The sequence below is a fragment of the Brienomyrus brachyistius genome, chromosome 12 (assembly GCF_023856365.1).
Source record: "Brienomyrus brachyistius isolate T26 chromosome 12, BBRACH_0.4, whole genome shotgun sequence".
Lineage (NCBI taxonomy): Eukaryota > Metazoa > Chordata > Actinopteri > Osteoglossiformes > Mormyridae > Brienomyrus > Brienomyrus brachyistius.
In genome coordinates, this window is record NC_064544.1 from 22,814,507 (window position 1) to 22,829,203 (window position 14,697).

A 14,697-nucleotide genomic window follows, 5' to 3' on the forward strand; every position below is an offset into this window, starting at 1 on the left:
CATTCTCAAGCACATATACATTCATCCATCTTCTATTATGGCATCACATCAATGTCAAAACTAGAAGGCAATAAAAAACAATGTGAAAAATATAATCCTGCAAGTTTAAACATTTTGCAGGTGTAAGAATCCCATTCACAAGCACAAATGTTAAACTCACAAGCACAGAAAGAATAATCGTGTGTATCATAAAATCACGATCAAATTGTCTTTTTTCCTTGAATGTTTTTTTCCTTCTCAATTTGATAGTTATCCTGGCACACCAAGTAGATTACCTTCCGCAGCTCTCTGCACGCAAATAAAAAATTTTCATTCAAGTATTGGTAGTTTGGGGAGGGGCTCATGACCAAGTTCTATCATCAAATGCTATTGGCTGATGGCTCCTAGTTTTGCGACTGACTGCCTATTATTATTAGAGAAAAGCTTCTCCAGAAGACAAAGATAGCAGATGATAGTGATGGGAATTCAGGCTCTTTTTAGAGAGCCAGGTCATTTTAGTGATGGGAATAACAGCTCTTTGAAAGAGGCTGAATATTATGGCTCGATTAGTTCTCTAGGGGGTGAGGGTTACTAGGCTTATCTATGAAATATTCAATATGAAAATATTGAAATATTCAAGATAATGATAGGGCAAGATTTGGATCAGATTCAGACTTAGACATATACCAATAATATTTAATTTTACATGTGTAGACTAGGTTTAGCAGCACTAAATTAATCGTACTGTCAGGCCTAATGTGAATGATCTGCAATATCCCTCTGCTGAATTTACCCACTGTATGAAATATGTTGTAAAGTTGGGATACCTTGAAGGCAATTCATGCAGTACTTTCTAACTTTCTTTGGTACAAATTCTGCTCATTCTGCCTTTAAGAAAACAAACATGAAAAGGGGCTTCATTGAAATGAACACAGAAAGTGGACAAAACAAGGCAGACCACAAGGGGTCAAGCAGGGAGGTTAACACAGGAAAAACTCTGAAGTACACACATGGAATGACAGGACTGGGGAGCACAGGACTGGGAAACCCTTTTATCCAGAACTGATGAGGGAGTAAACGAGAAGCAGATGGAGTGATCCAGACAAGGGCAGAAACGAGAGGTAAGATGCACATAGAACAGGTGTAGCTCATTAGAGCCACACTAGGGGACACAACGAGAGGGGCAAGAATGCAGGGCATGACACCATTGCATGAACGACACAGTAGTAATGTGAATAGTTGATCCTATTATTATCTTGTATTAATTAACAAACCAAAAGAAAAGGAAAGTAAATCAGCTCTCAGATGTGACCAACACATCACTAGAGGACAAAGAAGAACGTTGACAAGTAGCTAGGTTAAAAGAAACCCATGGTTTAGCTGTCATATAATAGTAATGATAATTTAATAATGAACTCTTTTTTATGAGCATACATTCACTTGTTGCCCATTTGCTTGTTCCCCACATCAACATGAAAATAGCATCTATAAAACCAGTCTATTTTTATGTTGATAGAGGAACGTGAGCAATGGGAATCATTGAAACCGTGCTCATAAAAGAGTTAAAGCTTGGGTATTAAATTATTATTATAAAATAGATAAACTATGATTTGCTTTTATGAGCTGCACTTCCAACATCTCTCACATATATTCATTTGCTCCCAAATGTCTCGTTTTGTCTGTTTCTGTCAGGTTTGCCACCTCATAGAAGGTAACCCACTTGGCGCATGAGGATACCTATCAGTTTGAGCGTAATAGTATGATACAGAGGCTTAAAGAAGCTGCCATTTCTGCTTCAGCTTTGCACCAGCCTTCAAGCCACGTGGCCAATAAGATGATGCAGATGCAAGAATGTGCCATGTGTGCTGCAGTCTCATGTTTCACTGTGATTTCTCATAAAAATATTAAATAAAAGAACTCACTGTCAGTGCAAGTCACTCATAGTGCAGATTTAAATACTGAGGAGACATTTCCCTTGCAACCCAAGCAAGAAATACATTCCCTTATGTTGTTGCCAAGCTGGTTGATAGAGGGGGGGGGGGGGGGTTACAATTCTGAATTGTCAATTTAAGCACATTTTCCTGCAGTCAGTCAAGCAAGCATAAAGGGAGGTACTCATGACATAAGGAATCAATTTACAGATCTGCCACCTCACACACAGCCCTGTGTAGCCGGAAGAAAGTTTGTGTGTGTGTGTGTGTGTGCATGTGAGCGGGTATACCTATCCTTATGGGGACACAATGTCCTCATAACGTGATAAATATCCATTTTTTTCCCTTATGGGGACCAGGAAACCGGTCCCCATAAGGGAAAACTATTTTATAAAAATCAGTGACTGCTATGAAAAAACTAAAAATGCAAATACTTGTATTTTGCTCGGTTACTTATGGTTATGGTTTGGGCCGGTGGGGGTTAAGGTTGTCATAGTTAACGTTAGCATTTTTCCCATAGAAGTGAATGAACGGGCCCCATAAGGATAGGCATACCCTACATGTATGTGTCTGTGTATATAATTTGTGGAGCTTGGTGTTGAAGTATCAGTGTTAATGCACCATCAAACGTCTAAATGCTATTATATCCAACCACATGGGCACTTAAATGCCCGCAGAGGTAAAAACGAAACGGAAATGACTGTCCGGGAAATGTAATCCAGGTTACAGCAGATGGTGGTGACTTAGCAATGGCCGTATTGCACTTGCCACTCATAATGCACCTTCAGCTGCTCCCATTTGATCAAGAAAGGACAAGTGGGGGGTTAAAATGTGAGACTGAGGCAAGAATATGGCTGCCACACAGAAAAAATACATACGCCTACACAGTGGATGAAAACAGATACTATTTCTCAATGTAAAAGAGTGGAATTCATTTGCCCACATTGAGGGGATGATCCAGGTGAGTCTGAAGATCTTTCCAGAGACTGCTGCCTAATATTAGAGGACATGGAAAAATAAACCTGCTTATATTTTGCTTTTGCAGCAACACTACCCTACAGGTTTACTCAAAATAAACAAGTTGGATTGACGTGAGATGGCAGTAAGATGAGAGAGAGTCTTCCAGCTCTAAACAGCAGAAATATATTGCCCTAGTATGAATGGATTGTTCAGAAAATAAGGGAGAGCCTGGTGTCACAACTCCTGATCTACTGGTTCTTGAGGTTCCATGTCAGGATCTGGTGACTCCCAGATCCCCAGTATACTTGTACTTCAAGTTGTCAAAGCTCCAGTCACAGTGACTGTCACTGTTTTTGAGAACCTGTGCTCCTGGTTCTGGCCCTTTGACCACCCATCCTTGTATATCAATGTCTTAGCTGCTCAATGCTACTTTGGTGGCTGTTAGCAGTTTCGGCTCTCTCTGTGACACCCCTGGTGATGTGAGATGACAAATGCTTCTCTCCTCCTGCAGATTTAGCACTCTGCCCTCAAGTGGAGGACTGTGTTTACCGGATAAATACTGGCACACCGGTGAGAGCTGTAAAACCTTCTCACCCTCTAACATGAGAGGTGCCTGAGATGCAGTACAAACAGAAACATGTAATGATGCCCAAGGGACCAAACAGTTTGTACATTCTAATATTGCTCATCTCACAATAGCCAGAGCACTGCACATAAATATCTGGCATGTGTTGGGTACCAAGACATGGAAAAGAAAGGGGATGGTGATGTCAGTTTGAAAATGAATATCCAGCATAAGGGCTGATGTCTTCCTGTTGCTCTGTCCTACAATCTCCACCCCTTTCACGAATCTCCAACAAATGTGCAATGATATCCATCACAGCCTCCTCATCTTTAACAAGGTTTAGGGACCTGTAATTGAGCTCCCTTCGGCTCCAAAACATCCTGTAGCAGTGAGTGGTTGCTTGGCCAGGACACCAGTGTATTGATTTCTTGTCCCAGTTGTGTTCTCTCCTAGCAACAGGCCGAACACAGCCAAGCTAACGGCTGCCATCTGTGTCTCCAGCTGCATCAAAGAGCAGGTCCCTACCCCACAGGCCAAAGCACGCGTCGGTTCACTTCCCCCGGCATGCACCGTTTCCTCCCTGAAAGAGGGCATTCATCATCGATCCATCTCAACACAGGGCTGTTTCTTTTGGATGCACTCATGGCCATCTAAACAAGAGACAAAAGCTGCCTCAACAAATACAAACACCGGGCTGCCTCCATCAAACAGGACTTCCAAACGACTGATCCAATTGACATTGACAATGTTCAACGACTGTGAAAGGAGGGCCAAGAGCCTTTATCTCAACAACAAGGTACTGCCTTCAAACTCCAGAAAGAATGCTGTGCCTTGAACCGAACCTAGGGCAAATATTTTCTTTCACTGGAATGTCTTCAAATGTTAGGATTTACCCAAGAGGGTTATTGTTTCAACTGGCTTGAGTTAATAGATGATACTAAGGCACAATTCATAAATTGATGTTAATAACCACCACACCTGGGGAATTCTGTGTTGCTTTCTTGGTATGATTCAATATTTTGGGGTTCTTGTTTAAGATCCATTATTTGGTAAATAAAAGAAAAAGCTTTAACAGCCAAAAGTGTCCGGATAGAAATACAGTAGTTAAGACAATGTTGTGAGCTGAGCTGTCTCCCTCATCCGTATCTCTCTCTGACAGCTGAAGAGTTTCATGGTCTCGCTGCATTAAACAACACTGCAGACAGACAAAGATGGGAGACTATTAGGCCCTTCTCTTTGCAGCTTTTCATCACAAATGTTACTAGTGAACATTACCCTTGGTACACAAACTGACACGCACGGTTCCCCTTCATAGCTGTTCCGCCATCTGACAAATCTTAGTTATTCAGATACTTAAACTCTTCCAAAGACATCTTCATCTGAACAATGTGTGTTTGAACAGCTGACCAACTGAAAATGACAGAATGATGACAACCAATTCATAAAATTACAGTGAATGAAATTCAAAGTTCAAAGAAAAATCAGCTAGAAAACAAATTTTACGTACCTTATGCCAGTTAGCTTCCTTAAATCCCAATGCTACAAGATAACATGCAAGTACCAATGATCTACAGTAAGAGTGAGAACATCATCTCTTAAAGCATAATACGGTCATTAGTAGCCAGGCAACACAAATAAAGTGAAAGGCTCAATGATTCATCAGAATAAGACTCCCCAAACTCTGACTTGAGGGTCTACAGTCTAGGCCAGTGAGTCTCAATTCATGGATTACAACCCAAACTTAGGTTGGAAATGTAAGCATTTTAAAACCAGCAAGCTCCTATGATCAGATTTCCCATCCAAAGTCTTAAATTTAATCTATATAAATGTGTTTTGAGTCTACAACTACTTATCCCAAGTCTAGTGAAAACAACCAATCAAAGAAGCCAAACCACAGACGCTTAATTTAAAATTCACTGGCACATCCACACTTGCAAGTTTATATAGGCATTGATTGGTGTGAATTGTACAATGTACAAAGTGCAATGTACATTTGATCATAGCATTAAGTTAGACCTGTACTTGATAGAGGGTCGCCACTGAGGGTCGCCACTGAGCTGGCACGGTAAAAATTGGGGTTGTGGTGCAAAAAAAAATTGAGAGCCACTGGCCTAAGCCATGAGGTATGCCAGAGGCATGGGGGGGGGCAACAAGATCATCTTAGACTTAAGTAGTCTACGTCACTATGATGGGCTGGCCCCCCAGCCTGGGTTATTCTCTGCCTCGTGCTCATTGCTTCCAGGATAGGCTCCGGACCCCCCGCGACCCAGTAGGATAAGCGGTTTGGAAAATGGATGGATGGATAGTCTACGTCACCGGTGTTATGAAAAATCCATTTAAAGTTCCCTTCTACTAAGTTGATGATGGTGTGCTTCTGTAAACCCTGTAACCGTGAAATGACATGGAGAAGCTAGAAAGCTAGAGGGCCCCAATGTGGGCACCTGAGTATCCCGTAGAGGTGCCTGTCACCTCCACAGGAACCTGAATGTGAAGAGTGAAGGCATTTACTTATGGTTATGGTGCTACATTTACCAAAGGTGAAAATGCAACTTTTTCCCATAATAAATGAAAAAAATGCTGGTCTAATATTAATATTAATATTAATATTTAAAGCATAAAGACAGCTGTCCTTATTCATTACAACACCAGTAGATTGCTTATACAATTCAGTTTCAGCCCTTATTTTAAATGGTAAAACAGCAGGAATCCATAGTGAACATTTCACTCTGCCCTGCTCCCCTAAGACCTAAAAATAAGAGATTATGTGATGAGTGCTTTACAAAGCTCTAGATGATGAACCTGACAAGGCTGATTGTTCATTTGCTGCGAAGGAGCCTCGTGCTCCATCCCTGCATCATAGTTAATCTCCAAATATGTCAATTTTGGCATTTTTAAGAGTCACGCACGTTTTCTTAATCTCCTATTGCTTCTCTAGTCTTCTTCTTCTCACCTGGAAACAGCACACTCTCAGAATTTATGCTAATTGAGAAATGAATGCCAAATTGGCACCACCCATCACATACATACACAGTTAGTACTTCTGCTATGCTTACAGGAGACTCCTAATATTGCAAAGGTGTGATTATTACATTATACATATGCGTAGCGTTTGCTAATACCTAGCTACCTGTAAGCACCTGTTTCCACAACTGATAAGGAAATAACCTGTAGGTTAGCTGATTAGCATGAATTTAGGAGCGCTGCCCAGTTTTCCCTTGGACAACTGCCTGGTGAAGCCATGAATAATGTATCCGTCCTCCAAAGTATTCCGGCCACTGCCTGGTCGCTAACCAAACACTGACTGTTTACCATATTTTATCGCCTCAACACAATCTAGACCCGTTTTAGGTTAAATCAATTGTTAGTAATATATTTTAGCAGCGTATTTAGCATTTTTTATACAATGGGAGTTGTACATCTTTATAACAAGAGAAACGTTGCCATATCATGTGAATTAGCTACCTGGAACAGAAGTGTTTCAAACAGATATACAGTACCAAGCGGAAACTGAATCAGTTCGCTTCATATCGTAAATCGCTAATGCTAACCCTTTTAAACATGACAACAATGCACCTATACATAGATATTGATTAAAATCTGTTATTTATAAACCTGATGTTTCTGAAAGAAACACTTGAGTTATACAACAAAAAGGTCAAATAAAACTGATGTATATTTTTAAACCAAGTAGGATCAGTATAACATGAACAGAAATATTATGAAGTCTCAGCCCAGATCTATTGCATTTGCAGTGGCTTTACTTCTGTTGTCCAGATTACATAGCTGCTTTTCACATTTACGCTGAGAGCGTTGCCGTATCCTTAATTTAGTTTGCTGCCGCTCAGAGCTGACAGCGTGTGGCATAAATAATTTATTCTTTTAAAACATGCTCTTAGATCTCGGTTGTGTGATGAGCATTGCTGTTTCTTCACTGGAGAATGTACCAAAGGGGCCATCTGCAATGCAGGTGACCACGGGCGTCGATTAATAAGCAACGGTTTTCTGAATAATATAATCACGCAATATTATAACAATCAGAATAGCTGATGTTCAAATGTTCAAATTAAAAGAGAAACACAAGAGATTTCAGAAAGTGCACTAGAAGGATGTTCAGCCTTAAGAAACATGAAAATGGCGTTTCTGATGTGAACTACCATCGAGTGAGGCTTCGCCACTGTGGCTGAACAGGGAGCTGGACCCTTGTGTCGCTCAGATGCTGTCTTGTGAAAGCTGACTGTAGTAGCATGTCTCTGCAGATTAACTCAATCGGGAAGTGGGAACCCACAAGCGTCAAAGACAGGGTCCAAAGACCACCAAACCGAAGCCAACAAGATGGAGGAAGCACGTGGAGATTCAGTACCAGCACAGCTTGTCCACCTCTGTGCTCCCAATAGGCCTCCAGCTAACCTTGTTTGTCACTTTATTTATTTATTTATTTGATTCCCTTACATGGTTACAGCTGATAAACCTGTGTGATTCTTTGATAATAAGCTGGTCTTTATCAGCCATCCCTCGCAATATTTTGCAGCTGCTGCTTTCATCCCTAATTAATTCTGAGGAATATGTTGTTATCTTTCTATGCCCGTGGTGGGCGACTTATTAAAATTAGATTTTCTTTGAGGAGTTAAATAACAGATTCTACCCTTGCATTTCATCTGTCTTTACTGATAGACTTTCAAATACAACCCAGTTTGATTTGATCAGCTGAGAAGTGTGTGTGTGTGTGTGTGTTTGTGAGTGTGTATGTATGTGTGTGTGTTTGTGTCAAAGACAGGAGTAATAGGATAATAATTTTTGCACAAAACCTTCACTGACAAATTTCTGCGTTTTCAATTTATGGTTACTTTTTAATGCAGCCTAACGCCAAAGAAGCCTACAGCAGAGCCGGAAAAGTCTGATAGAGGTTTGTTATTGCTTCAGATGACCCACTATGGAAGAGGTTAGCCAGTAATTCCAGTTCTTGTGTTACTGAAATCTGACTAAACACACGAGAATTCAATAACACTTACCTTAACCTCCACCTTCCGTTACCTCAAATCGGTACCATTGCTGACATACGATCCACCGTGACAGACCCATATATTTCAGAAAACTCCATGCTACAAAAAATACATTCATCCTTCTTCCAGCCATTAATCCAGCACGGACACTGGATCGTATTCCAGGCAGGTTAGGGCACAAGGTAGGAGACATCAGACATGGGATGCCAGTCCATCGCAGCGAAACACGCACTCTCACAAACACAATCACACACTGTATATACTGTACAATCTCAGTACACATCTCAGAAAAGCAAAATCAATGTCTAAATACGTGAAATAAGTAATATCTTGAAAGACACCATGTAGAACGCTACATTTATGTATCTAAATTGTCGTACTAGCATTATCCAAGTGTCTCGCTAAACTATAGCTACTAGATTTACAACCGAAACATCGAAGAGTGCCGGTAAGGAAACATCATGGCACGTATAGAAAAAAAAGTAGTTATTCATTTATGTTTGATGAGTGGAATTAATAAATCATCTCACTACAGAGAAAAAAGTTTAGGTTTTTTAGGCACAAATGTACGATTAGGCTTTCGCTTTTTGAACATATTGTTGAGGATGCATGCGCTGCACGGATAAGCTGAGCCCCGCGAGCAGGAACAGTACGCTGGACAGCTCCTTACCGTCCTCGTCCTCATCAAACACGGGAGTTTTGTGGGAGTGATTTGCGCCCATATTCCGGAGCTTTTCTCCACAACCCACAGGGAGTCGTCCGATAAGTCAGTTACGGGCATCCCACGAAAAGTAAAATATTTTTTCTGTTTTTTTATTATTGTTGTTATTGCATTCCGGGATAAAAGAAGTCCATACGATTTCCTATTTCATTCTTTCTCCTATTCACTATGCCACAAACAAAGTGAAGCCCCACACCTTTTCGTTCATGCTCACAAACTGATCTCTCTTTAACTACCCAGGACCTAAACAGAAGCGCTGATGTGTTAGACGAGAATAAAAGGAAATCCCAGCTGTATATGAGGACGATCCATTGCACCTTAAAACAATCGCATCCAGCTTCTGAATAATTCGGTATTATTTCGGTGCGGGGGACTACGAAAGGACTGATAGTGAATGAAAATGAAAAGGAACGAGGTCCTCTCTGAGCCGAAAAAGGGATGTAGTGGAAAGCCTACTGGCAGGTCCTGCAAACGCGATTTCCCCGTCAGTCTGCAGGAAACCCCACTCCGCCCCCAGCCCAAGGCAAAGAATAAATCTGATAAAGCATGGATCATTTATGTGGGGTTGGGAGAGAGAGGAGTCATTTAATGCAATTTAATTGTATTTCTGCTTGAAGACAAGTGTGACCAGGCTGGCAGTTAATATTTCTACGTTAAGATTCATTAATTCAGATAATTCAGCGAAACTGTGTACATCTATCGATAATTTTTATTAGTTTTAAATATTTTTTAACGAGATTTCAGGGTGCAAAGTTTCTGAACAGTTCTATTTACTACATTTATTTAAAAAAAATATACCAGATACATCAAATGTTTCTTCCAATTTGTAAACAACCTAATATTTTTTCTTTGTATTAATTTATCCAAAATAGAATCAAAATAATACATTTTACTGTTGATAATTAGCTGCTTCTGAGTTGATCCACATTGTAGGCCACATAAGATAATATGCCACTACTCTATTAGCCTCGTGCCTCTTGTCGTTAAACTGCCTAATTATACTGTTCCTCGGGGGGATATATATTTTCTGCGAGTTTAATTAGGTAAAAAAACAATTTAGTTTAATATCCTAATTATTGGAATTCCGCCGAAATCAAGCAACTTTAAAAATAGTAAAACAACCAGAACATAAAAATGTTAGACAAGAAATAACTCAGCAATTATATTGGTTCAGTCTGGTTCATGTCAGGTTCTGTGGTGGTGGCTGTTCCGTATAATAGTCTTTGGAAGTGTTCTGCCCACTCGGTTTCTTAATTTACCAGTATTTAAGAACGACGCATCTCTGCTAAAGGCACCTCCATCACCACACCACCAGGGGCCTCCTCAGAAGGGGAGATGGGGAGGATCATAAATGAGACATTCCCATGCCCAAGCAAACAGCAGTTGTATATGATTTGTTTCAGCAGCAAAGCCTTTCTAAATAAACACTAAAAATCCTTAGGTGTGAAGATGCCATAGATCTTATTTGCTCTGTTGAGAGAAGCTAATACATTGTGACTTACATGATGCCAGTGAGTCACTAATTAACTATATTCTCTAAATTCTGCAAGATTCTACCTTTAATAGTCACGGTTGGTGCCAATTGGTTTTGAGGGTCATACCAAGTTAGTTTGAAGTAACATTTATTTGTGCGATCATTTCTGGCGTGTAAATTAAACGAAACTAAAGCTTTAGGAGGTGGAGATCACTCTGAAAATGTGACTGCATGAGTGCTAAATGAGATGGAGTCCATCATGGAGACAATGCTGGCTTGTAAGACACTCAGCAGCACAGAAAACCCCCCCTACCCAGGCCAAGGCTACACTGAGCGAATTCTGTGCAGGCCATGTGTGAATATGCTTACATTTTCCTCATATATATCTCCCTCATGCATTTTACTCTGAATGTTATCTAGTTACATGACATACATATCGCTGATGGAGGCTTGGCTCTCAGCCTAAGAGTTCTAAATTATCCCTTCTCATCTCTACTATAGCAATCAGCAACTACCCAACTCTTCTACAAAAATCACCCTTTAAAACACAAATACTCTGTGCACATTTTTGATTGTACCTTCACCTTCTAACTCTATTAAGGCAAAGCAGGGCTTTTCCCCTGCATTCCTAATACATGCTATGTATTAGGAGTGCAATGGTATGATAGCATACCATGATAAAAATCTGCAATAGCTATGCATTAGTGCCGTTCTATTTTACAGTTTACAGTTTAAATGATGACATCACCACACATTAATATACACATATATGTACATGATACATATGCCAATAACATATAATTATCAAAAGAAATAATTGTTACATATTATGTTCCCAGTTCATGTCAGTTCAGATTGAATTCCTAAAACTTGCAATTTGCTGTCATTTTCCTGACATGTAGAGGTGTGACACTTCCCGCATGCAATGGACAATATGCATTGGATAGCTGGCTAGCTAGTAAATAACAGTCTGAAGATGTCAGCGTGTTCTGAGGAAATGGAGGCTGCAAGTAACATTATCAGAGAGCTGCACGCTTCTCAAAAAGTACCTGTTCAGCCTTTCAGACGCATTTGGAATTCAGAAAGAAAGATAGAGTTATTGTTGTGAATGACTTACCAATTTGTAGATAAGGCTGCCAACTCCCTCTGACAGCATTCTTTCATATTTTTTTTTTTTTGGGGGGGGGGGGGGGGGGGGGTTTACACAACTTGCCGATTAATTGCTTATACAGTCATGTTAAATACCATCCAAAAAAAGAAATATTCAGTAGAGAAATTTATTTAATCCACGGAGAAGTCTCAAAATAAAGATAAAAATAAATAGTGCTGGGGGCAGCATGGTGGTGTGCAGTGGTTAGCATTGTTGCCTCACACCTCTGGGACCCGGGTTCGAGTCTCCGCCTGGGTTACATGTGTGTGGAGTTTGCATGTTCTCCCCATGTCATCGTGGGGTTTCCTCTGGGTACTCCCGTTTCCCCCCCCCAGTCCAAAAACATGCTGAGGCTAATTGGTGTTACTAAATTGCCCATAGGAGTGCATGTATGAGTGACTGGTGTGTGAGTGTGCCCTGCGATGGGCTGGCCCCCCATCCTGGGTTGTTCCCTGTCTTGTGCCCACTGCTTCCAGGATAGGCTCCAGACTCCCCGTGACCCAGTAGGATAAGCAGTTTAGGAAATGGATGGATGGATGGATGGATGGATGGATGGATAAATAGTGCCTATCTCAGTTTTGCATGGGTTTAGTAAAGCTGCTAAGAAATAAATGTTCCACTCCACCATGTCCTCCAACAGACTCATTTTATTCTCAGTTTATAACACTGAACTCAAAACAGAAGATGAATGTTTTAATACAATATAAAGCCTGCTTTGCTGCCTTTGCCCTCTATCAGCTTCCCCATGAGATGCTAAGCTCCCATGATGTTTATAACCAGGAAGGAATACTATAGGTCTCTGTGTAATTTTTCATTATACATTTTTCTCATACTATTCCTCCATCTGCTTATTAAAATACTGCACTGTCAGCACAAAATAACACATTATGATAAAGATACTGCTAATGTAGGATGACCAGATACAATGTTTTCAAAGTCCTAAACCGGGACACTTATGTAGATTTTCAGATGGTGAAATATTTCAGTAATATCTCAGAACACCATGATAAATAGCCTAAAATTGAAACTGTCTCAGTCAAACCGGGATATCTTATAATAATAATGGTTTTCTGTGGCTTAGTAACCTTCTAAAACAATGCATAGGTTAACATTCACACAAACCACGTCACTGATGCTGGCAATTTATGATTAGACATTTTTTTTAAAGACAGGATATATTTCATGCAAATAAACAAACTAATAATTGCATTTTAAAATGGAGCCCTCCTATATGCATGTATGACACATTTTTGACACGTCTCCCTACTGTCAAATGAATAGAAGTTCCCATACTTGTACATAGCAAATAAGAAACATTTGCATGCAAAATATAAATTAATATAAAGGAATACACAAAGAAAATTTCAGTAAAAACATCTTATTCCAATTACTAATATCAATATATCAATCATTAATAACTGTGTGTGTGTATGTGTGTGTGTGTGTGTGGGGGGGGGGGGGGTAATCCTATTCCAGGAAACGTAAGGTACAAGGCTAGGATACCAGTCCATTGCACAGCGCACACCCAAACACACACAAATCATACTCTCTGGATAATTCAGAGACACGTATTAGGATATCTGCATGTCTTTGGAAAGCACAAGGACACTGGGGTACCAGGGTAAAACCACACAGCACAGAAAAAAAAACCCCTAGCTCTTTTCATGAGTAGAACTATAGATAGAAGATCTACACATTTTCCATAAATGTTTTTATTACCAGTGACTTTCTGCTGGTGGTGAGATCATTAAAAACACTCCTTACGTCCATCCATCCATCCAGTTTCTGAAGCCTCTTAATCCAAACCGGGGTCGCAGGGGGAACCGGAGCCTATCCCGGGAACAATGGGCACAGGCGGGAGCACATTGCAGGGCGCGCACACTCACATGCACAATCACACTCACATGCACAATCACACTCACATACACAATCACACTCACATGCACAATCACACTCACACAACTACAGGGCCAATTTAGACTCACCAACACTCCTTACAAAACTCATCAAATCTAGAAATCCCGGTCCATATCATTTTGTCCAAAATGGGGCTTTTTGAGCCTGGAAACCTCCCAGAAAGCAATGGTTATCAATCAGGGGATACCATGGGCGGCATATGGGCCACTGCAAGGCATTCGGGGAAACGTTAGTGAAATACGTGCACTCAGTGGAGCTTGTCTGGGCTGCTTCCATAATGTCATTAGATACTTAGGTCTGAGGCATAGTACAGGCATTCACTTGTACCCAGTGGTTACCACAGCTGTCGCAGTGAAGACTGGGCACCCTCACTCCAAAAGAGCTCCTCAAAAGCTTCTTTGACCTACTAAAGGTGGGCCTGCCCTTCTTCTCTACTGCTGGCTGAATGCTTGATTTCATTCAATTCCTCATACAGTTCCTGCCTTGACTTTTATTCCTGGCTTTAATCATAAGCCTCATGAGTTCACTTCCTATCAGTAAAATCATCAGAAGTGTCAACATAGCGGAAATTTGGATGAAAGAAGGCAACCGCATGAAAATATGGAGTTGCTGCTAGACATCCATGATAAACCAAGCAGTGGTTCCTCTGTGGTCCATATGGCTCACAGAGACCCATACACCTTACCATGTTACATGCGCCATGTTACATGCGCCAAGGCCCAGTGACTGTAAGTCAATTAGATGGTTTAGCTCAGCAAGATGTACGATGGTTGATGCTGAAGCTGACCTTAAATAACAGAAGGTCGACAGAACCACCATTCAGACCGTCTTCCCCCGGCCTGCCTCCAGAACTCCATCAACAGATTATCAAATAGATAAATAGGTATTAAATAAATCCAACTGTAACATATTAAGAACCTGCTGTGACAACAAGTTTATTTCTAATATGTTAGAGGAATGAACACCAAATAATGACAAATTTAAAATTTGTCTGATTTAA

General features: G+C 40.6%; 1 protein-coding gene across 1 annotated transcript in view; it reads right to left on the reverse strand.

The window, feature by feature from the left end:
- The window catches only part of LOC125705284 (serine/threonine-protein kinase 32B-like), a 53,042-nt gene extending 43,395 nt beyond the window's left edge, over positions 1–9,647 (reverse strand). Inside the window, exon 1 of the mRNA XM_048971760.1 lies at positions 9,106–9,647. Within this exon, the coding sequence (XP_048827717.1) occupies positions 9,106–9,157 (52 nt within the window). The 5' untranslated portion in view covers positions 9,158–9,647. The remainder of the gene's footprint in view (positions 1–9,105) is intronic.
- Between the last annotated feature and the right edge of the window lie 5,050 nt (positions 9,648–14,697).